This window comes from Cyprinus carpio, chromosome B4 (genome assembly GCF_018340385.1).
Source record: "Cyprinus carpio isolate SPL01 chromosome B4, ASM1834038v1, whole genome shotgun sequence".
Lineage (NCBI taxonomy): Eukaryota > Metazoa > Chordata > Actinopteri > Cypriniformes > Cyprinidae > Cyprinus > Cyprinus carpio.
The window spans coordinates 5,030,926-5,052,758 of NC_056600.1; the positions used below are offsets into that span (position 1 = coordinate 5,030,926).

Consider the following 21,833-nt stretch of genomic DNA (forward strand, 5'->3'; position numbering starts at 1 on the left):
CAGCCTTGGTGACAGACTTCTTTCTAAAACATAGCGAGAATCGTACCAACCAACAAACAAACACATTAATTAAAACATGAATAAATTAATAAATGAATGAAAGAATAAATAAAAGATAATATTTCAGAAATGTGTATTGTTGATATTATTTATGAATTTAAAAAAAGACTAAAAAGTCTAAAACTAGACAGATTTAAATCTGGTAAAAGAAAAAGTAAATCCCCCCTCCAACCGCATGGTATATCATTTTTTTCATACCTCATTTTTCATTTACATACCTCTGCTTCATTTCTGGTGACTTTTATATTGAGGTCATACCGCGCTTCATCCACAATGTCAATCTTGTGGTGCAAATCTCTACAAAGCTCCTGCAAAGACCGATGATGATACATCAACTCAAGTCACTAATGCAAACACCATGAGCACGAGTGCTTATGATATGTTGAGAGATGTTTTGGGACGCAGCCATCTGGCCGCAGTAGCGGCTCTCAATGTAAATATCTGCAACAGTAAAGTGTTGCACCTGCAGCTCTTGGACCGACAGGCCTGAGAGATTGAGGGGCGGCGCTCTCTCCCTCAGGGTGTTTTCTCTCTCCACTTCTTTCTGCTCTTTTTCTTTCACCAGCAAGCTTTCTGCCTTTTTCAGCAGTTTGCTCTGAGGGTCAGCCGAGGAAAAGTTGAGAGAGGTGTCAGGTAAGTACAAAATACATCATTCATCACTCGTGTCCACTGACAGCGCTGAACATTTGCATGTGATTTCAGTGTTACTTTAGCACCCGATTCACTAATGCAATTCACTAATGCAAAACACACATTAAACCAGTTCTGAGTACAATTCTTAAGTCACAATTGTCCATCCAAGTAATAGGTTGTAGAGGATACACATGCACAACTATCTATCTATCTATCTATCTATCTATCTATCTATCTATCTATCTATCTATCTATCTATCTATCTATCTATCTATCTATCTATCTATCTAATCTTTTAATTTTTTCTCATTGTCATTCATTGTTTGTAATTTGTATTAAAGTTATTGTTTTTCAATATATCCATATACAGTTTTTATTATTTTTATTTCAGTTTGATCGTACATCATTTAAGCTAAAGGAAAAGAAGAAATGTTTCAGTTAATTCAGTGAACAGTAATTTTTTTTAGTTAACTATAATAATCCTATATATATATATATATATATATATATATATATATATATAGAGAGAGAGAGAGAGAGTACATATATATATATATATATAATATATATATATATATGTATGTAATAAACAAGTTTTTTGTTTTAGCAGAAGTGTTTTGTGTGTTTTTATAAAACTATAAATACACATTTCTGCTTTTAAATTTTCCAAAATCGGCCCCATTCATTTCCAATGTAAAAATAAATGTAAAATACATTACAAAAATATATATAAAAAATTTTTCACTCTGAAATTACTACTACTTCACAAATAATAACAAAGAAATGGCAAGTGAGTTAACTGAATTAAATGTGAAATTTTCAAGTAAAGATTCTATTTATTTATTTATTTATTTATTTTTTTTAAAGTTTTATTTACAACTCTGAAAAATCTTCCCACAACAGCATCCCAAAAATGCTGTTAACTGAGCTTTGGGACACACACACACACACACACACACACACACACACACACACACACACACACACACACACACACACACACACACACACACACACACACACACACACACACACACACACACACACACACACACACACACAGAGTCATTGTACTGTAAATGTTCAGCTTTGTTTTTGACCCACCTTCAGCAGAAGTCTGCGTGTTGCTGAGAACTTGGATTTGGCCTTTTTCTACAAGAAGAGTGAGAGTTAAGCCGAGCTCATTATAGTCTGCGGTTCTGTTAAGACAGTCCTGCGTGTAGGTCTAATCTACACGCGCCGTGGTGCATGCATTAACTGCCTGACCTGATTACTGTTAGAATCTCCAAATTGAGGGCTCAGTAGCTCAGTGTAGTTTTAAGCGGAGCAGAGCAAACGTACAGTGCAGATTAGTTTTTAACATGCTGTTCAGTGTCCTTACAGAAATACTGAGCAACTAAAGACCATTTAGAGCTGGATTAGGGTCATCCATTCAAGCGTTCACTGGACTTTAATATATACAGTAGATGCCACCACGTGCACTGCTACTTTCAGTTGTTGCTAATCAGCATGGAAACTATTAAAAGAGAAACAATTAAGAGCACAGTGAGACAAAACTGTCATGACAAGTGTGGTGAGATTTCACTTACTGGTCTGTAAAGACATCATTGCATGTAGAAAAACAAACAAACAAAGCAATTTTATATATTTGACAGAAAATGTAAATATTGCTTAAGATTAATTCTAGATGTTGCCTGGACTGTATTATGTAGTTGCTATGGTTTTCTAAATGTTCAGCAGCTATAAAGTATTATTTTTGATGAATTATTATTTATCACTTAATACATATTATATTATTTTAAGAAATTACATAAGCAACAAATAGTACTTTATAGTAAGTAAATAAATTGGGTTTTAATATTTCAAAATGTGTATTATTGATATTATTTAAGAGTTTAAAAGTGATAGATTTATTCAGTGGCTACATACTGTAGTATTTTCAAAGAACCAACTAATAATTCATCATAAGTCTGTGTATTATTATTTTTATTTTATTTTTAGAAATGACATAAGCAACAAATAGTACTTCATAGCAAGTAAATAAATAAACAGGGTTGTGATATTTCAGAAATGTGTATTATTGATACTATTTAAGTAAGACTAGAAAGTCTGGAAAGACTTCAAATCTGTGGAAAGAAAACAATGCGCATGGTTATTACTTGAAAAACATTTTGCAAAAGAAAATCTCGAAACTCGAACAGTGTTATTTTAGTATCGCTGAGATACCATTCAGATTTTTATTAATATTTTGCTTCAGTTAATATATTTATTTATTTTTATATTTTTATTTTTTCCATTTTAATTTTAGTTAAAATTGTAGTAATTTTTGTTGTGTTTTGTGTCATAGTTATTTTCTATGCAGTTATTATTATAATTTTTTAAATTTCAGTTTTAGTTTTAGTTATTTTACTGCATCCTGTTAAACTAAATTAAAATGAGAAATGTTGCATAAATAAGTTACAAGTAAATTACAAGTAACAATGTTTTTGTGGTTTTATTTTTTCAGCTTTCCATTTGGTTTTAGTTAACTATAATAACCCTGACTCACAGTTATAATCATACACTGGTGTAAATGAGCCGTTTTGGATAAGTATGACATTGACAGGGTCAACAGTCTAATAAAGATAACACTCACCCTTCAGACATGACTGCAATACACCATGTGACCTGAAAGAGAGCCAAAATAATTGTGGTCAGCACTTCATCATTCATATCTGCACACGTCAGGCATCACTAGTCAAATGCCAAACAACTGTCACGGATTAAGAGTGACGCCACAGTCAAGGGTTGCTCCTAAAAAAAGAGCGTTTAAATGCATTAAAGAAACCTGCCGTCCTTTGACATCAAAAGCTACAGATCCACTAATGCAATTCCAATATGTAGACGGTTCACAGCACTGTACCGGACATTGGGTTTGGCTTTAATACCGGTCATCGCCGTGACTCAAACACGGAAGAACCGTGACCTTTACTCCGCCAATATAATAAACCATCTCTCTGTGTGCATCAGCCGTTTTTCTCAGCGTCTTCAAAGATACATTCATTACCGCTTGCGGTTCAAAGAGATCGGGGTCTTGACATTTTGGCCCCGTGGAGAAAACTGTGACCTTGACGGTCTCACTGAACGCTGTGAGACGGGGTTAATGGGGTTCCTCTGGGAAAACAGTGCTGAGGGATGAATTTAGAGGCAGAAAGCATGAGGATAGGAAATGTAGGTAGTGTTTTAGTGTGAATTCAACCCTGTGATGTCTGAAAACTGTGAGGATAAATCTGGTGCAACTTACAAAGTGCATGGAATGAATCAGATGCAACACAACGAAGAAGCATCCAGCGAATCTGGATTTCACAATCAAAGTGAAATATGTCATCTGTAATATAGAATCTGAGGGGAATGCTGTAAATGACAAACACTCAACAGTTTGTTGGCTCAACAGCTTTCCTGCTAATGTTAACGTCCTTGATATATCTGACATGACTTTGGCAAGAAACAGTCGAATCATTGACCTGATATTCATGTTTGACATTCTTCAGGACTTATGTATGACAATACACAGGCGTGAACAGTACTTTAGTATTGCATTTCCAAGGGGAGAAATTAGATTATTTTTTTCCTCCAACAATACTTATTTGGTTTACAATTCAAATTATGTTGCTGTTAATTTTACTTAAAATTAATTTCAAACGAAGTCCATTCCAATGTGAAATGTAATTAGCCACCACTGTTTAGTCTCAGCAGTCACCACCGCTTTAATTTTGCTACCTTCACTTTTTATTCAGAAAGCCCTGACAATATATCTTGCATTAAAATAAATGTTAATAATTGGAAAATAAATAAATAAATATATTTTTAAATAAATTGCTGAATACATAAATTTACATTGTGCCTAACAATATATATTTTTTATTTTATTAATTTATTTTTTTTATTGACCACTCAATTAAGTAAATAAGTGTAATTAGCCACCACTATGGTCAGTCACCAAAATTTTAATTTTAATTTTAATTAATAATGTATCTTTTAGTTTTGTAATCTAGAATTCATAATAGGTCTTAAATAACTAGTTTCACTTTTTATATAGGCACCCCTGACAAAATATGCATTAAAATAAATTAGATCCATTTTTAAATAAATACATTTTAGGTTAAATAAATAAAGAGGGAAAAATTGCATTTTTATATAAATAAATGCATAAATAAATTTACATTTCACCTAACAATAAATAAGTAAATATACATGTTTATGATGGTGTAAAGCCACAACACCTGGTCATCTCTGACAGATAGATGGGGCGATACACTGCCAGCATCTCACACAATATACAGTTACAACAAACCAAGTCCATCCAGAATGTTGTTCCAGTCATGTCCTGTCATTCACCTCACAATATCCCACACTATTAGTCTGCATGCCCTAGTGTCATTAATCCTACCGAAAACATGCCAAAATAAACAAAAACTCAAGCAAAGGAAGTGAACAACCCTTCCATTTGCTCAAACCAAAAGAATCTTCAACCGCTCTCTGCTCTCTAACTTAAAAGACCTCTGAAGTGGACCACGGCAAACTGTTAGACATCATAAAAATGCATCGATACAAGGTTTTTACCTTTGAAGAGAAGACCAGGAGCGTGACAAGAGGAGTGATGGTACAGAGATGGAGTAGTGTGATTTTCAAAGATTGATCCATGCCTCACCTCTCAGATGTGAATGGCCAACCAAAATAACTCAGAGCGCAGCGCCTCCCATGAATGCCAGCTTTTGGCACACCATTGTTCTGGAATTGGACAAACACCACATTAATGGCTGATCTAGCACAGAAAATACTATAGACAAATTCCCACGCATTAGAATTCATATATTCAGGTGATTAAGATTCTCACGGCCACCCCAAAGACAACAAAGGCTCCGGGTGTCCTACGGTCAGATATAAATGCACATAACTGTTTAATTGAGCATTTTATGGTCTCACGCTACAAATTAACCAAAGCTCAGAGGCCTGAATTTCAAACGAGTCCTAGTATTCAGTCGAGCGTGGCATTAATTACAGGTGAATATCACCTCGAGACTGCTGGGAAGAATGTGAAAATGGATCATAGCATTTAAGTCATAAAAACAGGGGGAAAGTGGCACGGCAAGAACATTTATCTCCATACCGAGGTCGAGAGGGCAACTTTTGGTCTAAAAGCCTCAGATCGATAAACGCATGACCCCGCAATGCATTTTATGGTTCAGCGACGGATTAAGTGGCAAACCTGGTTTGGCTTTTGCGTTCATAAAGAGAGGACAGTGGAAGGACATACACCTTTGGTGGAATCTGGAGTATGAGAGTGGCAGCTGTCGACAGGCACTGAGAGATGGAGTGAACACAAGCCGTAAGCGTCCCATGACGCATCGCTCATGCGCTTTTGTCTGTGGTGAAGTGAATACATGTGCACCGCAGCACGCGCCTCTGATGGTGTTTATTTTTAGGAGGACTGGTTTTCACTCAGCGCTATCACGCTCTTCACTGTCATCGCTGATAACATGACCCCAGCCCTCAAACTCTCGAGGATAATACCGGTTAATGACCTAAGCTGGTAACCGAGAGATTAAGGGTTCAAACAATGCAAGAATCGAGCTACAATAATAATCCAGAAAAACAACAACGTGTCAAGACAAACTTTGAATGCTGGCTTGTTAATGTCTTGATTGCACATTCAAGGTTAGTTTGGCCTGATGTAGTTTGAGGTGTTTTAACTCTTTCCCGGCCAGTGTTTTTTTTTTTTAGTTGCCAGCCACTGCCAGCATTTTTGATCGTTTTCACTATATTTTCATGGCTCCAAGAATATTTTGTTGTATGAATATCTGAACATGCAATATGTCAAATGAAAGAACAGAGAGTCTTTATATTTAAACAACAACAAAACATTTTATTCTATCAACATATAAAACATATTTTTTATCAACACTGGAATGTGGGTAAGTTTAATAAAAAAGATCTGGATCAGATTGAGATCAGTGATCAAACATAGATGGAGTCGATCACTTCCATCAACACCTCCAAAGCTTGCAAAAATGATCGTGTTATTTTACATATGCATCTGCTTACATATGCGATCACTTATTTCTGCTTTTTCTTTGCCGTGTTTTAATCCAGTGATTAAATACTCTTTCAGAAGTTCTGTGATACCATCTCCTACCATATAACAGTGAAAACACAGAAAGCTGGAAAATTTTGTGGAAAGAGTTCAAATGTATTCAAGTTTTCATTTTAAACCAAAATCAAAAACAATATTTAAATCCTGTCTGGCCAGCACGCTTCAAAAACACATGCCGTAATGTTTAGGTCAGCATGCAGGTGGTCTTTAGTGGCTGTTCAAATGCATTCAACTAAATGAGTGTCTGAAAACAATCCAGTCAAATGCGTTTTCAACTACTTGAAAGTGGACAACAAAACATTTTAGATCCCGTTTACACCTGTTTTAGAGTCATACACTCGAAGATAAAAACACAGGTGTAAACGGCCTTAGTGGTTGCTACAGAACTGCTAGGCAGGTACTGTAGTTAAGTTGGAGCTGTAGCAGCTGGGTGGTTGTTAAAGTGGTCTGGATGGTTGCTATGATCTTCTGGGTGTTTGCTATGGAATATCTAGGCGGTATTCTGTTCTGAATTCCTGCTAGAAATGCACACATTTACAGTCGTTTGCTCACCAGTTCTACTGTTTTATATTGGATGATATTCTGTCTAAACAAACCCAGAGGAAAACTGAATGACTCAGAGGCTGAATGTATGACAGAAACTACTTAACATAATTTTTGAGTTAAGATTTGCAAAATTTGCTTGGTTGCCAAACAGATACTGTAGGATTCTGTGTTACAATATTTACAGCCCCAAAAGACCTATACGGAGTTCTCATGTATTTCACATACATTACCATTTGGGGTCAGTAAGATTTTATCTCCTTTTTAAAATAAATGAATGCTTTTATTCAGCAGGGATGCATTAAATTGATCAAATAAATCATTTCTATTTTTTTTTAACCATTTTGAACTATTCGAGAATCCTGAATAAAATGCATCATGGTTTCCACAAAAATATTTCTGTTTCTGAAGGATCATGTGACACTGAAGGCTGGAGTAATGATGCTGAAAATTCAAAATTGCATCAAAACAATAAACATCATAAAAAAAAATAATAAAGAAAAAAACATATATTTAAAAATTCAAAAAAAATTCAAAAAAATTTTTGTTTTACTGCATTTTACTATCAAATAAATGCAGCCTTGTTGAGCATTTGATACTTCTGTCATAAATATGCAAATCCGGCAAACATCATTAAGATCTCGTCTGGAACTTTAAAGGAGACAAATGCAAAATAACTGCAACTTTCCTCAAGAAAACAAAAGCAATGGACTTGAACAAAAGTACATTTGCTCTCCATCTCACTGCTGTCAAGAAGAAACAATTAGAAGATCTCATTTGCCATGTTTCTTTCCTATGAGAATATACAAACCCGAGATCTGTTTACATTCATTTATCAGCTCTTATATGCATGTTCCTGGATGAACACAAACGCTGTCGTGTTTTTCATTTACAAAACAACAGAAAACCTCAGCAACCAACGGATCTGCAGCAGAAACAATATTGTGCTCCAAGAAATGTTATTACGGTGAATTAAAGTGATTTCTTACTCTTGGTTTGGGTAATAATGTACAATACAAGCCCACTGTTGGAGTGCCCCCCTCATTATGATAATTTTGTGTGTGGCTTCTTAACCAACAGCATTATAACCCATCCAAACTATCATTAATGCATACAATAATTCCCTTTTAAGTGACTCTAAAATAAGGGCCCTTTCGCTGCCAAGTATATTTCACGAATAATGTTCAGCTTGAAAGTCCTGGAATTGTTATAGCCCTTTTTTACCCCACCAACACATTATCAGACATGAACCTAAAATAATCAGCTGCTCATTCCGGCTACTGCTAATTTGCCTGCTTAATGATGCAAATTAACACCAACGAAACACACACACACACACACACACTAGGTTCTGAGTCATGTGGTTCCCATTTTAATTACATTGGATTTGCATAACGATTTCCCATTAAGCGATTCCCCAGCGACACTACGCAGATCGGGAAAATTGCTCTCAAATGCCCACCCCATTAGCAATGAGCTTGACGTCTCTCCCCGTCCATCACCGCCGGCATCCACTTGCCCAAAACAGGCCTATCCAGAGTGACAGAGTGGCTCATGGGTAATGAAGTCGCTAATCACTTGTAAGCGAGCGGGTTAGATGTGGATGGGACGGGAGGGTTTTCATGCTCCAAAATGTCAGCATGCAGGAGGTCTTGATAAATCCACTTCTAACGCGTGTGCCGTTACAAATCACAATCCTGAACAGGCTGTAAATCATAGCGGGTGAAACACCCGAACAGCAGCAGCGAGTCCATAGGCTTGCATATTAAACACCAGAGTCTGGTCTTCAGCCAAGGAAATGCCTCCCAGCAGTATATGTACAGTATAAAAAGATTTTTTTTTTTTTTTTCAAAGTTGCAAGAAAAACAAAGATAACTATGTTACTTGCAGTTTCCTTGTAATTATTTGTGAAATTTGCTAATAATTTCCAAGTGAAAACTGTTGACTAAAAATATATATATAAAAAGTAACTTATTTCAGCTATTTTCCAAAGCAATATTTCTCATTTGAAATAAAGTAAAATCTTATTTTATTTTAGTTGATTGCCAAAGCAATCTTTCTCATTTTCACTAAGTGTGACCTGACATACTGAAACAAAAATAAAAATGACTAAAAAAATGACTAAAACAAAAATATGTAAATATAGAAATATAAAAACAACAGAAACACACAACAAAAATACTAAAACTTTTACATTTTAAATGAAAAAGGTTCTAAAAATGATTAAAAAATAAAACAAAAATAAAAATGAACAAAAACAAAAATAATTTAGAAAAATGACAAAACAACAAAATTGCTAAAACTTTAAATTTAAAATGAAAACAAAATCTACAAGTAAAAACTAATTCAAAATATCAATAAAAATTATAATAGTATCTGAATGAGACAAAAAGGTACTATAACTAATTTAACTAGTACTAGTACTATAACTAGTACTATATGCTATTTTGTGTGTGCCACACATAGTGTGCACTATTTTAAAATGCAGCATTTCTGTTTTAAGTTGGTTTTCAAAGGATGCAATTTATAAATTTATACTAGCATGTATAATATGTAGCTAAAATGTACTATTTAAAAATTTTGACTAAATATTGACTAACTGACATACAGTATATTGAAAAATATTGACTACAACCATACAACCAGTATGTAGCTAAAATGTACTATTTCCATATATTGACTAGAATGTATTACTATTTAGTATGTACTAATATGGAGTCCTATTTAGCTGGCATTACAAATATCTATTCTAAGTACTACATCTGTAATGTCAGTGATCTTCCAGCATGCAGGAGGTCTTGCTGAATCCTCTTCTATTCACATATTCTAGTCATTACAAATCACTTGCAAAATCCTGAACAGACTGTAGTGGGTGAACTCCCGAACAGCAGCATCACTGAGTTTATATGTATATCAAACACCCGAGGAGAGCGTTCGGCCTAGAAATTGCCACCCAGCGGTATAGTTTAGATTAGGAGCACCTCTGAAAAATGGGTTACGGTTAGCGAGATCCATTGCATTCCGCTCGAGTGATCAGAGAAAGCTGGCGAGTCGCGGATGGCGTCGCTACTCTCTGCGGGAGGGATGCGAGCGAACGGTTAGCCTTCGGGATACTCGCTCGGTTTCTGTCTTCACCCCAGCTCTCAGGGGGGAGTCGACTGTTTAACACGGATGAGAGCACCCGTTCCCGGGGCAGAGAAAACATGTTTTTTCTTGATAGGAGACAGAAGCGAGAACTTGTTGCTGTGTTTTGACATGCTTTTTTTTGGTGACTCTTATTCAGGGTGTTTATCTGAACTGGGGCTTTTTCAAACAATCTCCCGGCCTATCGTGAGGAACATCCGGGGTTGTGTTTTCCCTCCTGTGGAATCAGGAACAGCCTTTATCTGACCTCAAACAGTCCCAGTGTGACAGGACCAAACAAACATCAAACGCACACATATATACACACTGGGCCTGACTATCAAATATTTAGCTGGAGCTGCACTAGATCATTATGCTAAAGGGATGTGAGCTATTGAGAGAAACATCTGCCCTCGATCCACTGCTGCTGTGCAGAGTAGCTTTGAGAAAATTGTGGATCAGATGAAAGAAAATTCACTTTTTCCCTTATGATACCTGCAAATCTGCATCAAGCACATGGCATTTTATTATCAGTGGGAGCGTTAAACCTCAAGCACTGCTTCATCCCCTTTATCATATTAAACAGCTAGAATCTATTATATCCATTTGGACCAGCAAGACAGCTAGGATTTACAAGAAACATCTAAATAAACCTAAGGATCAAGGAAGGTTTGGGTTTCCCAATTTTAAATATTATTACTGGGCAGCTAACTTAAGTACTTTAGCGTGGTGGAGAATGATGGGTTCAGTGGGGATAGGTGACAAGCCAGAATAGTTAGAAATAGAAAAATCCTCTTAAAAAAACACCACAAAAACATCTCCTCAAAATACCCACAACAAAATATATGAAAAAAATAAAAAGAAAAAAAATAATTACAAAAAATATTAAAAAAGTAAATAACAAATTAAGGTATATTTGAAAATACCTGATATATATCTGGATACTCCAATTTGTAATGATCACACTTTTCCTCCGGGGGTTACATGACAAGCTCTTTTTTTCAATGGAAACTTATGGGTATAGTAACAATTCAGGATCTTTTTAGAGAAGGTACATTTAGTTCCTCTGAACAACTAAAACAACACTATGCTCTTGTTTCTGCGCATTTTTTCCCGTTATTTGTAAGTGAGAGACTTCAACAAATTCTAAATTTTGAAGTTTTGAATTTGAATCCCACCTTAGAGAGAATTGTTAGTGTACACCCTGGTATGAGTGGTAGTGTGTCAAATTACTGCAAGAAAAGGTTGATAATAACACATATAACAACAAATAACTAAAAAGAGATTTCTGTAATGTTTTTAAGTAATATCAAATATATACAGTATTAGACACTGCTAAAATATTTGTTACATACAGTTCTATGTAACAAATATTCTCATATTTAGTTGTAATATTTTTGTAATGTGTTTTTGTAATCTCAATTTTTATTTATTTTTTATAATTAATGTAATACTGGTTTGATCTGACCACACTATGCAAAAATATTGCATGAAGTGAAGAAAAAAATAAAATAATAAAAAAATAAAAAAGCACAAATGGTCACCAAAAGCAATATAAGGTTTGTCTTTTAGAGCATACAGTCATGTTACTGATCACACACTATTCAATCCGAGTGCTTTAAATTACATAACATTCTACAGCAGTGAAAGTGAATCATCCCTCTTGTGTTAATATTAGGCTTCTCAAACAGTAACCCCTATATCACAATCCACCACTAGGGGTCAGAGTTTGACATATTTGCACAACCGTTTACACTGAGCACAACAACGTCTATAATAAAACCTGGAGAAATCTACAGTATAACATTTACATCTATCTCAGTCTCATCCCAAGCCCTTTACCAGCAACTGTCATGAGCGGTGACGTCAAATATAAGTCGCCTACTACAGTATAAAGAAACTATGGTTTATATTAGGGCTGCCCCCAAATAGTCGACTAAACGTTAGTCGATATGAAGAGGGCTTGGTCGAATACATTTTCATAGGTGGTTAGTCGCAAAAAAAAGTGCACACGTGAAAAAATTACGCAATCAGGGGCGTGCGCAGTCAGTAGCCGCATTTTCACTGTCGGGCCATTGCGAGCCAGGGCTTAAAACGGGCCGGAGCGGGGCTAAATAGCCTTTCGGCATAGCAGTAACACGCGGAATGGAGCCAGAATAAGCGCAGCGTTTCCACATTTAGATTTTTTGGCCAGACGCTCGCTGCGCGTCACTTGGATTTCGCCATAAAACTGACCGCCCCCTTTACACGCTCTCGCAGGAAACGTCATGCAACCCCCTCACAAAGAGAACATTTAGGAAGCTATCCGAGAAAACTAATGCGAAATAGAATCAGAGCATGTCACTGGATTACAATAGCCAGCGATCACAAAACTAACACGATAACAGCCGGCCTTTTGTTTGCATGCTTTGTTAAATAGCAATTTAAATTCAAAAAGCATCACATGTTTTTTGAAATATAATGATACATTGATCATAATGTATTCAATTATCTGGCACACTCAAATTAATCACACAGAAAATAAATGTATTTCTATTTTTATTTTATTGAACTTATTTTTAACGCTTAATGAAAATGAGCCTGCTTATTCAGAACTCGAGTCTGTTTTCTGTTTTATTTGTAGCCACAGTAGCTATAACTCACATTTAGAATGATGATAATAACTCTATTTTTAATAAAAGCTCCCAAACAAAAAACATTATTATATTTTGATGACATGCTACGCGGAGCTAAACTCTCGAGACCGAGACTTATGACGATAAAATATTGTTAATAAATAAATACACAATTGTGATAGAGAATAAGAATCTCGGCTGACGTTGATTTCTCAAAGTGGTTGCATTTACCATTTATTCATGTAAGTGACATTGACATCAAAGCAACGAGAGATCAACGAGATCTCGTGGCCTCGCGGGTCTACCCAAAGCGCACGACTTCAGAGCGCATCTTTTCAAGGCCCAGGCCTTCAATTGTGAACAAGTTTCGAGAAGAAGCTTTATCTTCTCCCACACAATGTGGACAAGCTGGTGTTCCTCTCACATAATATGAAAAAAAAAAACAACATAAATAGAATTGAAATAAAGTAAACTTAGGTAAGAATGCTTAATTTCCTTTTTGTAGTGTTTCGGTTTGCTATCTGTCGGCTATATAAAAAAAAAACCGGGTATTTTTATGATACGGGTAGGCTATACAAAGTGAATACACTACATATTATTTTATTGAATGATGTTTTTTTTATATAATGCAGAAGTTGTTTTTTTCTTCTGTAAAGAAAAATTAGTCTGATGTTCGCAATTTGTTGTTCTCAGGTCCAAGACTCAATCCGTCGTCTTACCAATGGCAGATTGCGGCGTTGATGCTCTGATATTTTTGATTTGTATTAATGTTTCTTTAAATCCCTTATTTATTTTTCAGCTTCACTTTTGCAGCATTAAATATATAGTTGTTCTAAACAGATTTAATCAAATACTTAGGCTGTTGATTTGTTTTGCCGCCTTTTTATGAGTCTAAGTTTTGGCGTTGATTGTCGGGATGTGCCATGTGCATTTAGTAAATTGTTCGTTTTGTTAATTTTCCTTTTGAACAATATAAAACACTATATAAATTTTAGTCCACTGTAGGTTACTATTTTTTATACCAAACAAGCGTTTTTCCCTACAGTATTTTTTTGTTTTTTAGCCTTGTTTTGTACTAGGTCTAAGTTATCTAATAAGTTTATTTAATCAGTATTTTAAAGACAATGAATTTTAGTTGTATTTATTCAAAACTGTTTTTTTTTTTTTTTTTTTGACATGTAACTGTTACAGTTTGTATTTTTGAATAATAAATTATTAAAAGCACAGGCAGTCTGAGTTGCTGTTTTTATGTTACAATTAGCCTATAACGTTCTGGCCACTGATTTTTGTGTCCGTAAGCGCTGTATACTTTAAACGCTTTACTATTCTGTTTTAAGCGCTTCATTTTCATTTTTGGAACGCGCTAAGATCATGCTTTTAGCATTTTCCGTGTCATATAGAAAGTGTTAAACTTCAACTTTGGACTATACCTTTCCTTGTATCTACGCAAGTTTTTTTATATTAATATCATAAATGAACGATTATTCGACTAATCGCTAAAATGCAGGAGTGTTAGTCGACTAGGAATATCTTTAGTCGGGGGCAGCCCTAGTTTATATGTTTACTGGGCAAAATATTGTAAGAAAGCATGGCTTCTTTATGAATTGGCTGTGGATATATAAAGTGTAGTTATGGCATCTACATTGCAGCTCATCAGCTGAACACTGTTAAAAATAACAGTTGCAATGATTAGCAATGAAAATAACATCTGTATGCAACCGAGATTCAGCTTAGCAACTGTACAGTGACATATTGTAAAACACAGCTGCATGCCCCAAGAATAGTCATTTAGAAAAGTATATACTGTAGTAAACTAGGGGGAGCTGAACTGAAATAGGCATTCATTTACAAAGCAAACAGTTGAAAGCACTGTGAGAATTAATTGCATGCAGATTGTTACATCAGTTCATTTGAGATTTTTTGAGCCACTGAACCTTGTTGCATGTGGTCTACTAACTTGGATTTCCATGGAAACTGAAAGCAGCATCACCCTGTTGTGTCTGATGGCTGTCTCCAGCAGGAGATGAGGGCAGAATGACTCCTGTTCCCTGCAATGCAAACCATTTAGGAGCTTTCCAAGAAACCACACATATATTCACAACTTTAGAATATTCATGTACTGCATACACTATTTTGTCCTTGCTTACTAGTAGCATGCATTGCAACTAGTATGTACTAATATGTTACATGTGTTGTATACAACTAGTATGTAGTCTACTGCTAGCATGTATTACACAGGGTTATTAGAGTTAAGTAAAACTAAAACCATCAACATGTTACTTGAAATAAAATAAATGTTAACTGAAATAAAATCAAATATAAAAAACGTAATCAATAAAATAAAATAAAATAAAAAGTAAATGAAACTAAATTATTAAAAAAAAACAGAAATGAAAACAGAAAATATAAAATACAATAAAATATAGATAATAGTATCTCTATAATACTGAACTTATAGTTATGCTACAACTAGTATAACTGCAATTTAGTGTGTGCTAGTGTTCATTTCGTTTTCAAATGCCCACTTTTGTTTTTGTTTTAAGTTGGTTTTCAAATAATACAACTACTACTTTCTAGCAAGTAGCTAGAATGTACTATTTCCAAATACAATTAGATTGTACTAACACTAAAGCGCTTCATAAAACCCTTCAGAGCACTGAGTCTTCTCTTTTAAAAGTTTTCAATGATATTTTAATGACCACAGATGCTGGTGATACCATGGTGATGGCATTAGTGCTGTTAGATTTGAATTCAGCTTTTGAGTTTGTGGATCATAGGATTCTTTTATCTCGGCTTGAACCCTCGATTGGCATCCCAGGTACAGTTTTGAAATGGTTCCAATGGTTCTGTCAAATAGAAGTTTTTTTTTTTAATGTCAGTTTAGGTGTCCATTCATCCTCAGTGGCTCTACTTACATGTGGTGTGCCCAACAAATAAAACATAAAAACACAACAATCAACATTATATAAACGTCACATACACAATTATATAAAACATGGGGTGTCATAACACTTTTATTATCAAATGGTTCAAAATGCAGCTCTCTGTCTACTCATTGGTAACTGCAAATGAGATCATATCACACCACACCAATCTTATGTTCTTGGCATTGGATGACAGTCCAATATCGAATTTACTACAAAATTCTGTTATTTGTTTACAAAGCTCTCAAGAACTTTGCTTCTAAATATCTCTCTGATTTAATGGTTACTTACAATCCTTCTAGGTAACTTACTGTAGATCCCAAAATGGTAATCTTTTCTAGCCTGCAATCTTTTTGCAGTATCTGGCCCTAAGCTGTGGAACAGCCTGACATTACCTGTCAGAACTGTTTCTAGGTTAGCCGAATTCAAATCCATGTTAAAAACGCATCTTTTTTTTCTTGTGCTTGTAGATCTGTGTAATGTGTATGTGTTTACTTGCTTTTATTATTCTTTCTCAACATCTTATAAAGCACTTTGGCCAACTAAGGTTAATTTTAAATGTGCTTTATAAATAAAACTGAATTGAATTGCACATTAAAATGTACTGCATTAAGCTTGCATTAATTATTTCACCAAATACACATTATTTATTACTACCAAATATGTAAGTAACTAGTACTGTGAACTCGAAGAATGCACAACAATTAACATGTACTGTTATTTATTTTGCACTACAAACAGTATACACTACTTTTTGTTTTTTTTTAAGGGTACTAGAGGCTTTTAAAGAATAAAAGTAGAGTACTATTTTTTTTTAGTATGTATGTAGCTAGAATGTACTATTCCCAAATATGGAGTACAACCAGTATGCACTTCTATTTAGAATGTACTAACACTAGAATGTTCTACTATTTAGTATGTACTACTATGGACTGCTATTTAGTTGTCACAACAAATAGCACATTACTTTAGCAAATACAAATTACTTCTAAGTACTCCAACTATGTACTTCTATCAAGTATGTATATAACTAGTACCGTATATTCTAGTTTCAAGAATGCACAACAATTAGCATGTACTGCTATTTAGTTTGCAGTACAATCATGTACTACTGTTTATAATGTTCTAACACTAGAATGTACTACTAATTATTATGTAATATTATATACTGCTAGTTGGCACTACAAATAGCTTGCATTACTTTAGCAAATACAAACTATTTCTAAATACTTCAACTAGAGTGTACTACTATCAAGTATGTATAAAGTGCTACTTTCTAGTATGTATGTAACTAGAACTTAGGGCTGCACAATTAATCGCATGCATTTGTCATGCGTGTCTCATCAGTAAAGCTGGTTCCGTGATTAGCGGTAAATATCCGTCACCTGTTTTCAAATGCACCGGGAGTTCATACACAGAACCGTATTTCACTGAAAAGGTACGGAATATCGTGTTCATATCGAATGCGATTAATCTCAGTATTGAATATTGCGTCGCTTGTCAGTGACTACGGCTCTGTGTATTAACTGCCGCTCCCGTTTGAAAACAGGTGACAGACATTTACCGCTAACAAATACGGCTTTACTGATGAGACACGCATGACAAATGCATGCGATTAATCGTGCAGCCCTGCTAGAACTATTTACAAATATGGACTACAACCAGTTTGCACCTCCTATTTTGTTGGCACATCAAATAGCTTGCATTATTTAGCAAATATAAATCCCTTCTAAGTGCTATAACAAGTGTACTACTACCTAGTATGTACAGTATATAATTAGTTCTGTATATTCTATTTTCAAGAATGCACAACAACTAGCATGTACTGCTATCTAGTTTGTGCTGCAAATATTATGTACTACTTTACTTTTTTGATTTCCAAAGGATACAGTTGAGTACTACATTCTAGTATGCATGTATAGAATGTACTATTCCCAAATATGGACTACAACCAGTATGCACTACTACTATTTAGTATGTACTAGTATGGACACCTATTTTGTAGTAATGTGCAAATACACATTACTTGTAATCACTACAACTAGTGTACTACTACCAAGTATGTATATAACTCATACTGTATATTCTACTTTCAAGAATGCACAACAATTAGTATGTACCGCTATTTAGTTTGCACTACAACCATTATGCACTAATATTTAGAATGTACTTACACTGCTATTTAGAGCGTACCAGTATGGACTGCTATTTAGTTGCCACTACAAATAGCTTGCTTTACTTTAACAAACACAATATTTTTAAGTACTACAAGAATGCATACTTTCAAGAACGCACAACAATTAGAATGTACTGCTATTTAATTTGCACTAAAAATAGCATGCACTACTTTTTTTAGTTTTCAAAGGATATTTTGCATTACCTTTTTACTGAACCTGTCCTTGTGTACAATGGCAATCGAAAGGACATCCAGGGAGGCTTCATGTCATGAGTTTATCCAGCATTACCCAGGGTAACTCTAGGTGCTGAATGACCCCAGTGTTGACCTTATTTCAGAGAAGTGAGCTAGGCTGTCGGATCGGGTTGACTTCAGCACCCCTTATGGCCATGTGGGTCCAGTCGGGTGCTGTGTTCCGTCATTGGGACTGATAGAGCATGAGACGGCCAAGAAACGCTCCACTGAGCCACAGATGCCTCAGATGGACAAGGTCACCAAAGGGCAGCCATTCGACAGACGAACCATCACCATGCCTACAGTATCCAGAGTCAACATCAGTATTACTTCTCACATCAGGAGGCCAGAAAATGGAGAATTAATCACCTGTTTAGGCACCATGCTGAAATAATTGCAGCTGAACTTGGATTTCAGTTCATATTTTGTTATTACTAAGAGTTAAAGAAAACAGGAACATTTTAAAAAGGTTTTGTTTGTCTTAAAACAAGTACATTATACAAACAAACTGAAAGCACATTTGGGAAATTCATATATCATTAAGAAAGGGTTAAATTGGCACCAATTAGCTTATGACCCTAAATAAATTACTTTCTGCATTGATCTTGCTAATTATAAAGCCTCTTATCATAAACCAGACCGCATCCAACATCAGACCTTAGTTATCACACCATAAACCCACAACAGAATTTTTGCACTAAAAATACATCAATAATAGTGTAAAATAAAAAACAGATACCGCCTTCACAGTCACAATGTTGAGCTTACAGAGCATAGTGGAAGCCCTCGTTGTTGTTTGGTTTCTCCTTCTTTTTTTTTCTTCAAGCCGCTGGTGATGTCCTAATAGAGGGGTAGGAGGCAGATGTCACTCATGAAGAGGGGCCTGATAATTAGCAGGGGCCTCCGCTGGCATGCCTGCTCAGGCGGAGTGTTCTCCTGGGCTTCAGGTGGGCTGTGAATCTCCTCATTTGTCTGCTTCAACCTGTCAGAGGAGAAACTCCAAACACTGTTTTATTACAGCCAAGAAAGTTCCATGTACACAAAACTCATGGGACAAATTCTGACTCTTCCTATTATATAATACAGAATCCCCCTTTAAAGCAGGATACTAGAATTAGTCATCATGTTAACACTTTACAATAAGGTTCAATTTGTTAAAATTAGCTAACACATTAGATGTCTACACTGCACTGAGCCGGATCAACGCACGCAAGGCTGCTGACCCGGATGGCATTCCTGGACGTGTGCTTTGGGCATGTTCAGAGCAGCTTGCAGGGGTCTTCACAGACATTTTCAACCTGTTCCTCACCCAAGCAACTGTGCCAACATGCTTTAAGTCCACATCCATTGTGCCAGTGCCGAAACACTCCTCTCCGATGTGCCTGAATGACTACCGCCCCATAGCACTCACACCTATTGTTATGAAGTGCTTTGAGCAACTGGTCCTAGCACACCTCAAGGGCTGCCTCCCACACACACTGGACCCACACAAATTTGCCTACCGTAGCAATAGGAGCACAGAGGATGCAGTATGCACAGTGCTGCGCTCTGTACTCACATACTTGGACAACAACACATATGTACAGATGTTGTTTGTTGACTTCAGCTCAGCATTTAACACTGTCATTCCCTCCAAGCTGACCACAAAACTTGGAGACCTGGACATTAACACCTCCCCCTGCAACTGAATTATGGACTTTCTGACCAACAGACCTCAGCATGTTAGGTCCGGCCACACCTACTCCACCACCATCACACTCAACACCGGCATACCACAGGGCTGTGTGCTGAGCCCATTCCTCTACTCCCTCTACACCCACGACTGCAAGCCTGTGCATGGATCCAACTCCATCATTAAGTTTGCAGATGACACCACGGTGATTGGCCTTATCAGAGACAACGATGAGGCTGCCTACAGGGAGGAGGTACAGCATCTGGCCTCATGGTGCTCTGACAACAACCTGCTCCTTAACACCAGCAAGACAAAGAAGCTCATTGTGGACTACTGGAAGTAGAAAGTAAGCCCACATGACCCCATCCACATTAACGGGATGGTTGTTGAACGTGTCTCCAGCTTCAAACTCCTGGGAACCACCATCTCGGAGGACCTGTCCTGGACCACAAACACCTCCAGCCTGGTCAAGAAGGCTCACCAGTGCCTCTTCTTCCTTAGGACACTGAAGAATGAACCAGCTGTCTTCAGCCATCCTGGTGAACTTTTACCAGTGATCCAAACAAATCATCCCAAACACTTGTATCAAAACTTCTCATATGGAAACCGCAAAGCACTTCACAGCAAGACAAAACACACGGACAACAAAACCGCCCAAAGCATCACAGGGACAACACTTCCTGCTATTAAGGACATCCAGAGAAAACGCTGTCTACATCGAGCTCGCAGCATTCTTAAGGACTCCTCTCACCCTGACCATATACTGTTTAACCTCCTGCCCTCCGGAAGGCACTTCAGGATCCTCCGGACAAGGACCAGCAGACTCAGGAACAGCTTTTTCCCTACAGCTGTCTCTTTACTGAATTCTGCCCACTGACCCCCCCCCCCCCCCCACACACACACCACCCACCTACACACACACCACTACACACTCCTCACCCCTCCTCATCACTACATCTGGTTTACAACAACAACAAAAACCAGTTACACTCCATTTGCACACTGGAATAATTCATACAGAATACTGAATAATCTGTTTGCACACTGGAATATTTTTCTATTAACTTTTTTACTGTCCATTGCACTAGTGTAAATGATGTTCATATGTTCATAGTTGCTGCTTATAGTGTACATACACTTATTACATAATCCATCTGTATAGTATGTTCATAGTACACCTATCTGTATATCATGCTGACAGTATTATAAAATTCTGTAAATTATGTCCATAGTACTGCCTTATCTGTATATTTATTGTACATTTGTAACATATTGTAGACACTCTATATCCTGTACTCACTGCTCATTGCACTTCTGGTTAGATGCTAACTGCATTCCATTGCCTTAAAGTTGAATCTAATCTAATCTAATTAGGTATAATCAACTAATTATGAACAATTCTTTCAATAATAAATACATTTAAAATAAATACTGCAAAATCTGTTCAGACATTTTCAGACAGATTTGTTTGGAGGCAGAAAAAAACTAATGCAATAATTGGCCTTACCTATAATTTAAACAATACTATACAAACAAAACACATGGTAACATATTTAATTGATTGTTTAATTGATTGAATATCCATATTTCAAAAGTAATAAATACTTTTCTATCACTTTTGCTGACTGCCGTATTCTGAAGTGTTCTGGCAGATGATGTGGGACGCATGCGCGCGCCTCTGAGATATGCTAGTCTCACAAATTTTTGTTTAAGGAAGCAC

The 21,833-nt window shown here is 36.1% G+C and overlaps 1 protein-coding gene across 6 annotated transcripts in view; it reads right to left on the reverse strand.

Moving 5' to 3' along the window:
• The window catches only part of tnni4a (troponin I4a), a 30,652-nt gene that overhangs the window by 1,918 nt on the left and 6,901 nt on the right, over positions 1 to 21,833 (reverse strand). The window contains exons 2-10 of one of the 6 annotated variants that reach the window (XM_042722735.1): positions 19,210 to 19,423; positions 18,811 to 18,875; positions 18,412 to 18,740; positions 15,065 to 15,155; positions 3,329 to 3,360; positions 2,283 to 2,286; positions 1,798 to 1,845; positions 524 to 655; positions 279 to 368 (exon numbers count right to left, since the gene is read on the reverse strand). In XM_042722735.1, the coding sequence (XP_042578669.1) occupies positions 279 to 368; positions 524 to 655; positions 1,798 to 1,845; positions 2,283 to 2,286; positions 3,329 to 3,360; positions 15,065 to 15,155; positions 18,412 to 18,473 (459 nt within the window). In that variant the 5' untranslated portion in view covers positions 18,474 to 18,740; positions 18,811 to 18,875; positions 19,210 to 19,423. Of the gene's footprint in view, positions 1 to 278; positions 369 to 523; positions 656 to 1,797; positions 1,846 to 2,282; positions 2,287 to 3,328; positions 3,361 to 5,295; positions 5,464 to 15,064; positions 15,156 to 18,411; positions 18,741 to 18,810; positions 18,876 to 19,209; positions 19,424 to 21,833 lie in introns of those variants that run through there. The other 5 variants (XM_042722734.1, XM_042722738.1, XM_042722736.1 and 2 more) reach the window with 5 other exon arrangements.